Below are 15,961 nucleotides of genomic sequence, written 5' to 3' on the forward strand. Positions count from 1 at the left end.
TGGTTGAAGCATACAGTAAGAATAGTATTCAGGCATATTGTTTTTCTTCTGTAGAAAATGAGTAGTAGCTACATCAACTAAGGGATTATAGGGGCAGAACTGGAAGGTGTGGACTGGTGTAGTTTTTTTAACAGCAGTCGGAAGTTAACATACAGTCGAGTAAGGTATCCTCGGGAGCAAGCTCAGTCTGAACGTCACCCACACATTCTCCCAATATCCAGCGTGCCTCTCCTCTTGCTCTTGAAGGTCAATTAAGGTATTCACGTGGTGCAACCTGCGGGCTGAGATTTAATACGCTACAGGAGTCTCACCAGTATCAGCAGTGACCACGGGATTTATGCAGTCTATGGAAGTAGCTATCTGGACTCCGCATCAAAGATAGAGGATCTCGGTCATGACTATCACTGAGCAGTAGCCAGCGGCAACATTGCAGATTACCAGGTCACATGAACAATATGATTCCTCCTGCAGACACCCAGGTCCAAGTCATCGCATCTATCTCAATGTTTTCACATGTAAGTGAACGAACTTATAGTTACAATGTTTTGAACTATGATTGAGTAGAACTTTACATTCACAAGTCTGCACTTATCCATCTGTAAGGAACTGTCCAGTTCATATGAGTGTTTTCTTCATCGGGTTTTGCATTGGTCCTTACTGTTATAACAGCAAATGGTAAATTAAAAGTATTTGGGTTCAAATGTATTCTCTGATTTACATCTTAATGAGTGATTGTGGGATTACTCCTAGAGTCTTATATCAAACAGAAATACCAGACCTTCATATTCCGGTTAACTGCCAACTATTTAACGAAGTTCTTCTAGTCTAGATTTGAATTCTTTAATCATAACTAGCAAGGGTTATTACATATTTGTAAATACTCATGCCTGTCCTGAGGAATAGTAGCAACTCATTTTCTTGCTTCAGTTAGAGAATTATATTGTTGGTGCTATTGTTTCCAGCAATTGAAAAATTCCATATCATTTGTCTACATATCCCTTGAAGATTATTGTAATCAAACATTGTCAGATCAATCATAGTCTAACCTTTATAAATCACAAGCTTTGAAGTATTAATTATCACCGAATATCATATTCATAGTGCAATAATATTCTGTGGATAGAAAATATTTGGTGCAAATATATCTTAGAGTGAAGTACCGCAGATTAGCATTTAGATATTTTGAGGTTCAAATCAGGATCCAAAAAACGAGGTTGAGTCACATCGCTGAGGACTTCCTATCAAACATTGTATAGCATTCATTGGGCACTTGATGACTGTTATACTTGCCACAGGGTATTACTTTGAGGTCATAATCAAAGAAACAGAAACAACCTCTGACAGTGATATATAGCATGAACTGTATGCTTGTGTCTTCATGTATTCAAGCGTATGCTTTGTGTCTTCAAGTGTATGTTTTGTGTCATCGTGCATTTGTGTGTATACTTTGTGTCTTTAAGTGTATCCTATATGTTTTGCTTTATATTTTTGGTTGATTTAGAATATAAGAATAATTAGAGTGAACCAAATAATCAATTTATTAAAGTCATAGTATCATGCAAACAATCAGTTTTCAAATACAATGGACACCATTATGAGATGGCCTTGATCCTTTTTTCTAGAAGATGACAGAAAACTAGGCTTAAAATTGCAAATTTTGAATGCCTTGATTAATATCAGAGTTTTGTAGTAGAAGCTACTCAAACTAGAGGATTTGGAGAAATTGACATGGTTTGAGGATAAAACATTTGAGAGGGACCAAAATAATGTCCCCTTTCGGCAATAGGATTTAATAATCAATAATACTAATAAAAATTAAAATATGAAATAATTACAAGTTAATTAAGTTTTATAAAGAGTCGAGAGATATGCAATGAAGAGTTGTGACATTATAAAAGACATGACTCCTTACCTCCAATTCAGAGATATATTAACAACAAATTGACCACTATTAGAGGCTATAGGAGATAAGCAGTTCCCATAATAATAATCAAACCAGGGTCCAGATCTGAATCCATATTAATCAACAGACAGTGATGCCCTAGTTCTCTGTGGGAAAAATATAAGGTTGATCCAAACAGGGACATTACGAATCATTTATCTTCCTCTATACTCTTCCATATCCTTATATGCTGTCCATTATCATCTTCTATTCATCTCTATGTAATTCTCATTCTCATATTACATTCTTCTATCATTTTCATCTCACAAGATTCTTAAATCTAAGTGATGAGTCATGACCCATATATAGTATCCCTATCCATAAATCTAAGTGGTTACTATGATAAAGTGATGACTTTAACATAGTTTAACTTACTATCATGATGGATATCATATGGTTGGTATCTGAGAACATGTCATGATAGTTCATATCTCTTATATAATATCAACTAAGGAATGTGTAACTACAATGAGTTACATTATTGAAATATGTCATGGTGGATGTTAGGAGAAGTAGCAATCATGGATATGCCATGAGCAGATATCTTCTCTGGTAGACATCATGAGACGTAATGTCAGTGCACATCCAAGAAAAGATATGAGCATGGTAAATATCATTTGGTTGATATGCTTACCATACTCCTGGGGAGTCATGAGGTGACAATAGTATATTGTGTTGTTTATTTGGAAACAAATCATCCTCCCTAGGGAATATTAATAATTGTAGCTTCAATCAAATGATTCTAATGAATGAAATCAAATGTTTGAATGGCTTATGGGCCTTAAACATTGGATATCTGGCCTTCACTTTTGTTATGATGGAGCATTATTATTATTGATAAAAATTATTAAGTACATGTATACTATCTATATATAAATATATTATTATTATCATATATTACAATCATTATAATACATTGAGCAAATATCGTTTGTGATACATGTTAAAGCAATTACTAATGTGAGTTAAGATATTAACAAGGGACATGTCACATGTAGAAATATGAACTCTTGTTCATGTAGAGGCATGTCTCTAAGGGCTACATGCCTCTTTATATCATATATATATTCACTGAAACACTTAAAACACAGAAATCAATAGCTGTTATTACAAGTTACAGCAGAGATATATCATAAAATCTCTTATGCATCTAATTATGCACCTGGGAAACAGAAACTTAAATAAAACTCCTAAATCTAAATTTGATCAAACTTTAACAAAACCCTGCAGAGACTAAGGTCCAGCAAAAACATGGACAGCAAGAAAAGGTAGTTATCATCTAACTAATGGCAAATATCATTGTATCTTCATTATCACACAAATTCAGATGAGAAAAAAGCAAATTTAAAAGAAATTATTCAAACCTGTTTTCTGTATCCTTCTCAACAAGATTGACAAGCACACCCAGTATGACAACAAGTAAATCCAAATCTTGGTCACTCATTGCTTCCTCATTCTCACTAAAAGTACTGGATCCATTCTCCATTGATTTGGAGCCTGATTTCTTTCCTTTTTTTTCACTAGTAGTAAAGAGACGAGATTGAAAAAGAGGATAGTGATTAACAATCAACGATGCCATTGTATCAAGTCCACCACAACTTGCAACTTGGTTACATCCCAGAGGGTTGTCATTTGTCAGGTTCATTATGACCTGTTAAAAAAAACACAAGACATGCATTCAACGATAAGATAAAAAGTACGAAGACAGCTCTGAATTAAGTAAACTTCAAGACAGAATCTGACAACAGTCACAATAAATGAAATTCCTTGAATATGAACACAAAACAAAACTGGATGCTCAAAAGTCCCAGGTTGTTTAGAATTCATTCTAACTGTTCAACTTAGAAAGAAGCTACTACCCTATACATTCAAATTACATTGCCAAATGCAAATGAACAGACTAAAACTTAAGAAGGAAATGAATAATGAAAGCACAAAATCACACATTACAATCGTCATCATATATTTAGCTTACAAAGTTGGGCCAAAAGTGAGTGTCTTTTAGAACAGCATGTAAAACAGCCTTCATGCAAAGCAGATTGACAAATAGACGTGTAATCTGAATTAGAAATCAAAACTTAAAAAAGAATGACATCACATGAATGAAAAATCTATGAGCTAATTAAAGCTATGTCACCATGTCCCTTGCTTATGTACAACATAGTTCCTTATAATGGTCAATTAAATCATTATAATAGACTTCATGAATTTTCTTTTTTCTTTCTTCTTATACATATTCAACGAACAGCTTGTGGAATCCACTATCTTTTCCTACATGGCTTTCTGCTTTTACCATCAATTTGTGGAACATCCTCTCTCGTGACACTATCAATTTAATTCATTCTCGGGTTGCCACATTAGAAAGTGTTTAAAGAATTCAACTAATATATTAAAAATTAAGTATTGTGGCTTCACTTTGTAATGGCAGACTACAAGTTAACATGAGTCTTATACACTACTAGTGATAGGAGCACAGAAGAGAGACAAGAACCCCTTCACAATGACAGGAAACTTCAGAAAAGAGTAAAATAAAAAGTCGCAAATTTTTTGTTCAAATGCGACAGGAACTTTCAAATGGAAGGCAAATTATGTCAGCCAAGGCAGCAGGAGATCAAAAACATAGACATTTGCAAAGTCAACTGGAAACTGAACAGACCATTCAACCAATATATCCATCGTCACTTCAATTCATAGCTGAAAAAGAACGATTCCACATCAAAAAACTCAAAATAGAATGGAAAATATTCATTTATTTCTGCAAAGGGATGTTAATAATATTTGACCGATCCTGGATGAAACCAGTTTTTGTCCTTCTCACAGCTCAACTCTTCCCTTCTATTTGGTCTTCTACAGTCTCTTTCATATTCTGACATCCTCCCCCTCTAACCGACTCTGCCAGAATGACTCCCTCCTGGAACTGATCGGGTTTCTTCCTTCCCACTGTTGACCTGCCTTTTTGCCAATCCAACAAGCTTTCAAGAAACCTCTCCATCATTCCCTCCATCAAGTTGACCCGTGTTGTGATAAGAACTATTTCTCATTCCGTAACTTCCATAGCCAAAACTTCTCCACAAGAGGATTAAAGAAACAATGTTCTCTTTTACCAATCAATCCGAGGTAAGTCCCACCCTAAATGGCCACTTGTGAAGAGAAGGAATGTGGCAACTACAAACCAAAATTTGACAACAAACCCAGCAACAAAAATAAATAAATAAAACCAAAAATGTCATGATGCCCCCGCGAAGCTTCCCTGGAAATAAAAAAATCATGAACTACAGTTCATGAGAGGTCATCAATAGAATGATCATATTTGGAGATCTCTGTAAGAATCCAGACCTGTAAAATACTGGTCTGAGCTAATCAAACCTAAGATAACATGGGTAATCGTGTTGATGGCTTTAACCAGCATAAAATGTCTCCCGCAATGCAATCGCAACAGAAATGAAGTAATGAGAATACTTAGAAATAAAGCTCAGAGTTTAGAATATATTTCAAAACAAACATCCAATCACATATTCGAACACTTCCTTGTGTTTCTCATTTCATAGGGACTTACACTAACAAATATATGGATATATCACACACTCACCCAAAGTTTAAACAACAGTATTGACGTTTTAATTAAACAATGGACATACAAGAAAATTAGATATTGGAACCTGGTATTCCCGTGAGCAGACTGGCTATTTACACGACCCTGGGTTGGACGGTTAAGTGTCACAGATGTCTTGTTGCCGCCAATATTCAGACCACTGGAATACCATATCAGACCTGCTCCTTATCGGGCGTGACTTCTATCGTCCAGTGGTCGAGTTCACCTATGCTTCTTGCGTCTGGGACTTATCCCAACACACCCGCAACTTCTTGTATGTCACCAATATCCCACCTGAGCTCTCCTTATGATAATTGATACCACTGGAGTTGGTGTCTGGTCCTGCAGCCCTCCTAATCCCCTATGATGCTCCCTACGGCATACCCATATCCGAGAGTGATGATGCTTGCCAAGAACTCGTACTCAGTAGCAATGTCAACCAATGCCACACACGTCTTTGATTCTTGGTGATTGATCTGCTAGCAATGCTCTATCGTGCAACCTACCAACTGCGACATGACTGGAGGAGATGGCTGCCACGACCTCCCAACTGGTATTGACACTGCCCGCAACCTGTAACTCTACTATATTACGCACGGCCTAACTATATACTCTCAGTACTTCCCTGTCAATAGTGATCCGAGCCCCTCGGGTTAGGACTGTGCATTATACTGGTGTTACCCTCTACCTATTACTGAGGCCGTACTCCTCTCACAACCATAGACACATACAATGACCACACAATTCAACCAATTAGGATAAATAACTTACAAGTGATTCTATTGTCATTTGGTTTGTTTCTAAAGAAGGCTCAACTGAATAATATATTATACTGCAAATTCATACATGAACTTGGAACAATCTTCGAAGAGATACTAGGGCTATGTCTAGTCTCCCAATTCCTCTTAAGGGGATTTGTCCTTAAGAAAACCAATCACATTTAAGCAACCTTTTGTATTTTGAATAATATCATATATTCATGGTGTCAATCCCAAGTAAGCTCATTGCTTTTATAACCTCCATATGAGGGAAAGTACAAATAACTAGGTAATGTGGGATAAGAGCCATTTTCGTGTTTTTGTCACTTAAGTGATGCAGGCAAAGGATGAATAACTAGGGCCAAAGGCACACCCAGCTATCCAAGCCACCCTGCAAGAGTTAACACAACGGAAGAAAACATGAGGAACAACACCAAGGAAAGAGAGAACAAGGATATATTTATTGATTCATCAAATATTCAGCATACATGCCCAGTTGTAAGGCCTTATGGGTTACGGCCAATTACAAATGTACAACTTCCAGATCTCCAAATCAGCTTTTTAAATCCACATATCTTTTTTTCTTTTGAACTCTCCCCAAAAATCTGCCCTAACCCTAAACCTAAACACCCTACTTCTAGAACATAGAGAAACATAATTCTAGAACATAATTAGTGCAGAACATAATTCTAAAACATAATTCTAGAACATAATTCTAAAACATAATTCTAAAACATAATTTTAAAACATAATTCTAGAACATAGAGAAACCACAAGTCGGCCCTCATCAAATATAATTAACTATACCAAAATTAAATGTGAGCAAAGTCGGCCCAATTGGAACTAGGCAGAATGAACTAATGTGCAGGATTACAAAGAAACCCAGGATGCTCCTGCATCATTAAGTTACTTTTGTTATAAAATGACTTTGAGTCATAAAGTAACTTTATAAATCCACTTTATAAAATAAAATGACTTAACTATAGAAAAGCTTCTCCACTTAAATATTTCCCCAACGAAACCAAATAAACTCTTGTGACTAGCTAGCATCCTCAAGGTTAATACTGTTAGCCTATCAATATGGAAAGATAGACCAACAAGGTGCCAGTAAGGCCTAGCACGGAGAAGGGGACATTACAATCTCAGGTGCAATCAGCCAAGAGGCATTCTCTAAAGGATGATTTTGTTATTACAACATGTACTTGAAATACTGATGGTCGTCTTCAATAGTTGTTTATCTAAAATGCAATCAATTTCTAATGGAGCTGATTTGGTCACCTCCTGGTCCTCGTCAATTTTCAGCTCTAGCTCTGGTGTATGAAGATAAATAAGCTATATCAAAGATAGCGAAAATACCCATGCCTAGAGGAAGGTGAATCTCGTAGGCATTTGTAAAGAACTTTTGGAGAATCTTGCGAGGACTTATTTTCTTTACTTTTACATTATTATATGCACCTAGAGGAAATCTTTCTTTCCTAAAATAAGCCACAACAAGATCAGCCACTTGAAATGAACTTCTCCTAGCTTCTTATCAGCGTATTGTTTGTGTTGTTGGTTGCTTCCTTCATTTTTTATCTTAACCTCCTTATAAAGGTCACAAATGACTTGGAGAAGTCTTCTCCATAGTCACCAAATTTTTTTACTTAAAATACACCTCTAGGATGCATGTCATAAACAATATGGAATGGGATAACACCTATACTCTTGTTTACAGAATCATTATAAGAAAACTGAGTGCATGCCAAGTCCATATCCCAATTTGCAAGTGTGTTTCCAATAATGGATCTCAACAAATCACCAAGACTTCTAACAACCTCAATTTGTCTATGTGTTAGGGGGTGAGGTTGAACGCAAACTGAAATGTGTACCTGTTGTGACCTTTTCACAAATTGCCCCGTTTAAATGGGAACCCCCTCTTGTCATTGTTGGCCTTATCTTTTTGTCTTCCATTCTTGGTAGTTTTGGGCTCAATCCGCTAACGTTCCCCATGCTTTGAATGAGAATTGGTAGAATTGGCCGAGTCTAGAATAGTGTTGTCCTCCTTGCGCCTAGAATGGAAAGTGTGTGTTTGTCTGCGAATTAGGTCAACTATGAATGAGAATTGATCTTTAAAAAAGAATGTAACTGAATTTTTGAATGTCTTGACATACTTCAAATTTTTGGAAATCAATATTTTTATGCCTATTTTTTAGTTTGATTGCCTCCCGAATTGGCCTTTATTTGACTTTGGAACAAATTACTAAATCTTTTGGTAAGTCTATCTTTAGCAAATTTCATTGCCTCCCGGATTGACCTTATTTTGGTTTTGGAACAACTTAATATTTCTAAAAAGTCTATTTTGGCCGCAAGAGCTATGGATGATAAAGAGACAAAAGGGCATCCAGAATAATGAGAAAGCTATGTAATTAATCAGAAAATGGTTAAGTCTTGGAACACTATTGAAATATCTAAAAGTGGAAAGGTGTGCAAAACACAAGGAAAAAGATTAAGTTTTAAGAATGTCTTAAACAAAAATAGAAAAAGGGTAAGTGATGATGTAATAACCCCAACCAGTTATAACTCTGTCAAACACTAAATTCTTTTATAATTCAGTTGTTTGACATTTTGTCAAGCACTTTGCAAGCAAGCTCTGATACCACTATAATAACTCGACTGGCTCTCAAACAATCTATGTTGAAGAATTGATTTTTTCTTTTTGTTCTTGAGGTTTTGCAATTTTGATACAACAATATAGCAACAAACTAGAAGATTTTGCAATAATAATTTCAACTCAAATATTTAGATATTACATAGGGAATATAGAGTTGAAAAATTCAAGATTTCAATATCAACTTAAATACTGAGTATTTTCACAAAACACCAACAACCCAATTGATAAAATATCCCCTATTCTCTAAATCAACAATATCTAAAAAAATTATAAGTTATAATCCATGAACTTACAAGTAAGACATGCCTTGTGTTGGGTGGATATTTTCCAACTAACAATTTTAGGGAAAAATCCAATCGCAAAATAGAATAACCAGCCACAGCGTGTGACAGAGTCTCTCCTACCTTAAAGGGAAGGCTCCCCCTTCTCACTGTTCCTTGGATCAACTCAAAGTAAGCAAGAAGTAAAGAGATTTTATAAAATGGGTGTTACCAATATCCTTTCTTCTTCTCTTTCAAAAAAGAATCCACTTACTCGTGGAGCGAGTAATGGGCAAGGTGAATCTCTAACAACACTTCTGTCAAGAGCTGGAAACAGTGATACCGATAAACCTTCACTAACTCAAAGGCTAGCTGAAAATGTACCAGTTTGGCTCTAAGTCCGATCGTACTTCTATATGAAAAAACTTTACAATTAGGGCACAAAGACTCCAAAAAGTAAGAATAACTTAACTATTTTGCAAATTAAGAAAGAAGTACAAGCTACAAACAAAGCTTCTAGCTATACACTTCAACAATTGCTCCTAATCAAAGCTCTAGCTCCAATTGCTTCTTTACTCTTTTAAATTCAATTCACAAGATACAATTACCCAAAATACAAGATAACATGAATCAAAGATAACTTAGATGAATTATAGACAAAGCTTATAACTCACATAAGTAACAATCTCACTTAATCAAAGTTAAGTCTCAAATGCTCCTTTGTATTCACTTTCTTTCAAAATAGTACTTACACAAACAAAGTTCTACTAGCACAATTTTTTCAAAGCTCTCTTGTATAAAGATAATGATGAATTTTACAATGAGCGAGCACTCCTTTATATAGGCACAGAAGTTGAGAAAAAGATGGAGGAAAAAGTGGGAGCAAGTCAACCAACTTTGACCTAATCTAACTACAAAAGAAAATATAAGGTTACATGCAACTGCACATGCAACTTGCATTACATCCTTTTACATACGTGTAACTCGCATTACATGTAATTACACGTTTTCATGCAATGTATCCTTTTTCAACTACTAACATGAAATAAAAACAAAAACAACAATCTTAAAGATTGTTTATCAATGCCTTGAATTTAACAATGATGTCATGCACTGTGGGAAGATCAGCAATTTCCACAGTCTTCGATATGGCTTCTACTCTCACTGCATTTGCATACACTGATTGAACAACTTTGGAATTTGCTGCCATAGTATCTAAAAAGTGTTTCGTCAAAGATTTATACAAGACAAACTTGTTCATTGTGTGTAAACCAAAGTCTTCAGAATCTACATCAGCATTGATCATGATTCTATATTTTGGTTTTACTCTTTCTACTACAATGAGATTACCAGATCTGTCAATAGCATGGCATCCCATATATTCCAAATCACGAGTAACACTTGCTTCAACTGTTTGATAATCTCCAAAGGCCGTCTGCAACTTTGTGATCAGCTTCTTCAATGTTTCCCCTTTGTAACCAATGAGCCCTTGATATTTGAAGAACATTTCACATGACGAAATGAATGTCACATGAGACCAAGGCATCTAGATCAAATCTTACCATTTCATCTCAATCATCGAGGATTTCTTTCAAGTTATCTGCTTCGAATCAAAGAAGAAATCAGGGTTCGCTCCATTTCATTTATCTCTTTGACACGCCTAAGAACTGCAAATGTCTCTATGATGACTCGAACTCCTTCAAAAATGATTTCTTGTATCCAGGACTTAGCGGCTTCAATCAACTTTCTCTCCTTAGGTGTTTGAGACATAACAACAACACTTTGAGAAGATTGTTGCCGAATGGCCTCGTTCAAGTGAGAGACCTCTTGTTTCAATTGATTTTTCTTTTCCCATAGCTCATGATTGCTCTTTGATACATTAGCCAATGCATCTTGAGCATCTTGCAAAACTTAAACGATATTGCTTTCCAATTTCAACCCTAGTAAACTTGTAATCAGAATGAGTAAGTTCCTCAACAGGTTTGTCCACCAAGGGCTTAGCAACTTCAACAAATTTGGTTTTATCTGAATCAACCAAAATTCTGGAAACAATCTTATCTTTCAAAGATTTGGACTAGGTCTTCTTAACAGAGAGGTTGTCCGGAGGAACAACCACTTTTCTCCTCTTCGTTGTTATTTTTCTTAATCATGCAGGCACGCTGAAACCTTCATCCGTAGAAGCAATTACAGTGGAGACCATTGGCATTGATCCTGATTGTATGTCCATTGTAACAGAACAATAGTCTACACAGCTAAAAGCATAGGAACATGCTAAGAAGATTATGTCATAAAAAGCTCAAAACCTGTCAAAGGTGTATCAAGTTGGGAAACTTGACCACCAATAAGAGTTGGAAAATTCTCAAACACATTTGCTAAATGTTCATATTGTTCATCTGCAGGAATGAGAGGAGTAGCAGAAGAAATAGGAAGAGCTATTCTATTGACTTCCGAGATTGGAATAGGAGTGATATCCGTGGAGAATGAATCCACATCATCATCTACTTCATGCAGAAAAGACTCTTCATGTATAGATGGTGCACAAGCTTGTGCAGGCTTTGGGGGAGATATGATCATGACTTCCCCTTCTTCGTCTAAAACTTCTCTATCTGATTTTGTTTCCAGTTCTTCTGATTCTTGAATTGGTTCAAAGATTTGAGATGATTTGGCTCCTTTCCCACTCTTCAATTTAAATTTGAGGGAACCCTTAGCATCAGAGGACAAGGCACCACCTTTCCCTGTGATTTCCAATTGTGACTTCCTACCAGGAGGACCAAATTTCCATAATCCAAGCCCATCTTCGGATTTACTCTTTTATGGCCTTTATTTTTCAACCATTTATTTGTGTTCACTAAAATGGACTGAAATCTATCCATGATAGATGTACCTTCCTTTTATTGCCACTGAATAGGAAAATGGCACTTCTTATCAAAGCCGACTTGATCAAATTCCAGATCGAGGACATTGCCATCATCTTCAACTTGCAAATCTGAAGGGATCTCCAACATGTTAAGATCGATTATCTACTGCAAGGTTAATCTACAGTAGTCCATCTTCATTATGTCAAGCTCTGTCCTCATATCAATCCAAATGTCTTCATTAGTGTAAACTCTTTTCATTTGAGAATTCATCTCTCAATAGTCAAATTCAAATCTGGTTTTGAACTTCTTCAAGGTGATCAACTGCAACTCTGCTTCCATGTTCTTTGCTTTAGGTACAAAAATGATCAAATAGTTGCCAATAGCCGAAGGTTTAGCTGAGGTAATGTCAAAACTAGACCAATGCATAGCATGCTGATCACTCTGCACATCCATGAGCTGTCTAGCTAACTCTATCAGAATAATTCGATCCGTAGCATACCTACCTAGATAAGGTATACGGCTCACCTTTGAAATATCCAACTCTCAAGCATGTGAAAGTTGGAAACTGAATGAAAATACAGTCGTATTGGTTCACCTTCTCCCATGCCACATTAGATACTCTTTTGACAGATAAGTATTTATTGAACACGCATCGGAAATGCCCAAAGAAGGCATCTTGGACTCTTCTGTAATAAAATTTACTATTTGCCAAAGTGAATTGGTCATAGTAATCCCATATAAGAATTCGAAGACGATCTCCCTTGGTTGAGAGACCAGAGCGAGATCCCATGGCAGCAACAATGTAAACAAGGTAAGAGTTCATGTAGAAGGGCGTTGAAATTCCTATTAACCATATTTGCCTCCCCGCCAAATATTTGAATTCAAATGATAGGTCCACCCAATGATCGCATCCCACTTTTTATTAAATAATGCCAGTGAAAATATGAAAATAAACAAAATAAAACCTTATCATATTTCAATTTATTCCTAAGTTTATTTCTCGGCCCTGTAACTTTCACCCATGTCAGATATTTTCATGATCCTCTCCAAGTGTAGTTAGGTACATCTTGATAGTAGAGGAAGTCGACCTTCTCCAGAGACTCAACCTCACAATTCAAGTCTCATAGCTTGGAGGTTGTTTCCATGATGCGCAAGGTTGTCCTTAGATAAAAACTTTGGACCAGGGTGCAAAATTTTGTGACAATAGTTTTTGGCACGCCTGGTGGGACTAATCATTTCAACTACATAAGTCCATTGATTAGCCAATTGAGCTTGATCCATTGAGAAATTGGGTGTTTTTCTCAATGTCATCAGCCTTTGGAGGCATTCAATCAAACATCATGGTGACTAGTGCACATCTTCTAGTTTTATACAAACACAAGGCTGGTATGTAAAGATCATCCTTGATCTTTGTGATTTTCAAGTTTTCTATGAGTTTGCAGTTTTTTATGAAGCTTTAATCATGGACCCATGTCATAGAAACAGCTACTACTTCCTCCCATATCATGAAAATTTTATTCCTCAACCCTCATATTGCCAATTTCAATCTCACCCCCAAGTTGCTTATAGCCAAGCTACTCAAAACTATTACTCTCTTCCTACCCCTACTCCACCAAACCCAACATCCCCATATAAAGAGCTTAAGGATGTGATGTTGGAATTCCAAAAAAGTGTGGAATTCAAGCTTCATAAACGAGATGAGCAATTGTTGGCCTGGGATGGACAGCTTGAGGAGATTAATGGGCAGCTTGTTGAGGTTACAAGGCAGCAAGAGATAGAGAGACAATAGGAGAAGATGGCCTACCAGGCCTATCTCCAACAAGAAGAGAGAGAGAGACAGAGACATTTTGAGGAGAATCTTGCAAGGCAAGTTGCTACAGTAAGAGAGGAGAAAATGAGGCTCCAGTCAGCTCATTTTCAAGGAGGCAGATGCCCCCCCTTCTCCCAAATATGTTATCCCAAGCTTTAAGAAGCCCCCCTCCATTACAAGAACCTCCTGTTGTAGCCCCTCCACCCCTTGTAAAAGAAAGTTGGGTTAGTCATGAACCTCCCGGCCCTATTACTATTTCACTCTTTGAGGATGGATTGGTTGTATGTACTCCTGGTGGTCCAAATATGGAGTTTTAAAAGAGTGAATCCAAGCCCACTAAGCTTCCATGGGAGGAGTTGCAGCCTACTGAGGAGAGCAAGGAGGTAGCTATTGAGAAGAAGGGAGAGGATTCAATCCTCTTATTTGAAGAGCTTCCCTCTTTTGTTGAGGACGAAAAAGAAGAAAAAAAGGTTCCTCCCTTTGAGGAACTGATTATGGCTTTTGAGCCCTTACCAAAATATGAGGATTTGCTGCAAGTTAAGCAAGAAGAGAACCATTTGTTGTTGCAGACAGTCCTCCATGATATGGAAGATGGAAAAGAGAGCCTCAAGGATAGCTTTGTCCTTGAGGAAGAACATGTTGACATGCATGAGGTTGTTCCTCAAACTATGTATATTACTACAGTAGAGCAGGAGGATGCTGATGAGGAGACCTTTTGGGATGAGCTGGAGATGTATTTCCATATATTCCTAAGTTTATCTCCTAGCCTCGCAACTTCCACCCATTGTCAGATCTTTTCATGATCCATGGTTGTCGCTTTGCGGAGTTGCACGTTATTTATTTCATACGACAAAGCGACATTGCGCCACGTGTCTATGTGGGTCTGAGTTTCCTTGGTGGGCCGTCTTTTCACTGTGTTGATGAGTCGGACTAAGTTGGCATACAGAAGGCTTTTGGTTGGTCAAAGTACTGACAGATTTAAAGGTGACCCACATGTTTCATCCATCGTCAGATCCTCCTAGATCGAAGATGATCTATGGTTGTCGCTTTGTCACTATGCAAAGCTGCGAGCACATTAATTCATGCGGCATAGCGATGGCTCAAAGTGTGTATTTCGGTGGACCCCTCCCTGTCAAAGCAGCTGGGCAGTTGTCAAAACACGTTGGTAGTTCATTGGTCTCTCATTGGTTAAGGTATGACTGTGCAAGGTGGGTCCTTTCCTTTTATGTGCCAATTCCTTCAATGCACTTTACTCGCCGTCAGAACAAGGATCATATATAGTTGTCGCCATGTTGCCTTGCGGAGTTGCAAGGTAGTTATCCATAGCGACATAGTGATAGATTGACATGTGGCAAGTGGGTCCTCTCCTTTTGCGGGCCACGGTGTGGTGGGTCAGTGTCAGACAAGTTAGCAAAGGGTCATGTTTCTATTGATTGGTGCACTAACAAGTTGGATGTACCTTCAGGGCCTTCGAATGGAAGATCAACATTTTTGGTGAAAACGTTCACCCCAGACCCACCATCCACGATGGTGTCAATCAGGATGGCTCCGAGAATTCCCATCTCGACCACTGCCAGGTGATGGCCATTGCTTACTGTCAGCAACATGGGATCTGTGGCCAACCCTCCTAGTATAGTTGGTTGTTCCTTCGTCTCTGACGGGTTTGCATGGGCATTCAATAATGTCTTCCTTAGGTGTGGTACCGTTTGTAATAGGTCTTGAAGTCTAACGAGCACCTCCATTTGCAGCATCTAATCGACCAAGTTGTTCTCCCACTCCGATCTTCCAGGAACAGTATCTTTTGTAGCCTTCATTGCCCTTTCAATGTCCAAGTGTGCCTCTCGCAGTCTCTACTTCTTCGTGCAAGAGTCAAGATAGGTTGCCTGCTTGGCCTGGTTGCAGGTGACAACAAGAACTTTCTCCTCGTCAATGTTAAAGAGTTTTACTTGTTTTGGGCAGTTCGCCTCTTCGTGGTCCCTTGGACCACACCACTGACATAATTTTTAAGGAGTGTCATTCTTCGAACACTCTCTGGCGAAGTGGCCCCATTGGTCACATGTCCGACATTGGATTATGGGTCTTCCCTTGGAA

At 37.5% G+C, this 15,961-nt stretch overlaps 1 protein-coding gene across 1 annotated transcript in view; it reads right to left on the reverse strand.

The window, feature by feature from the left end:
• The window catches only part of LOC149570932 (WAPL (Wings apart-like protein regulation of heterochromatin) protein), a 147,508-nt gene that overhangs the window by 13,658 nt on the left and 117,889 nt on the right, over window positions 1–15,961 (reverse strand). The window contains exon 10 of the mRNA XM_089812481.1: window positions 3,307–3,593. Coding sequence (XP_089668607.1) covers window positions 3,307–3,593 — 287 coding nt within the window. The remainder of the gene's footprint in view (window positions 1–3,306; window positions 3,594–15,961) is intronic.

The sequence above is a fragment of the Cupressus sempervirens genome, chromosome 2 (genome assembly GCF_028749045.1).
Source record: "Cupressus sempervirens isolate cs-2001-9-10 chromosome 2, ASM2874904v1, whole genome shotgun sequence".
In the NCBI taxonomy this organism is placed as follows: domain Eukaryota; kingdom Viridiplantae; phylum Streptophyta; class Pinopsida; order Cupressales; family Cupressaceae; genus Cupressus; species Cupressus sempervirens.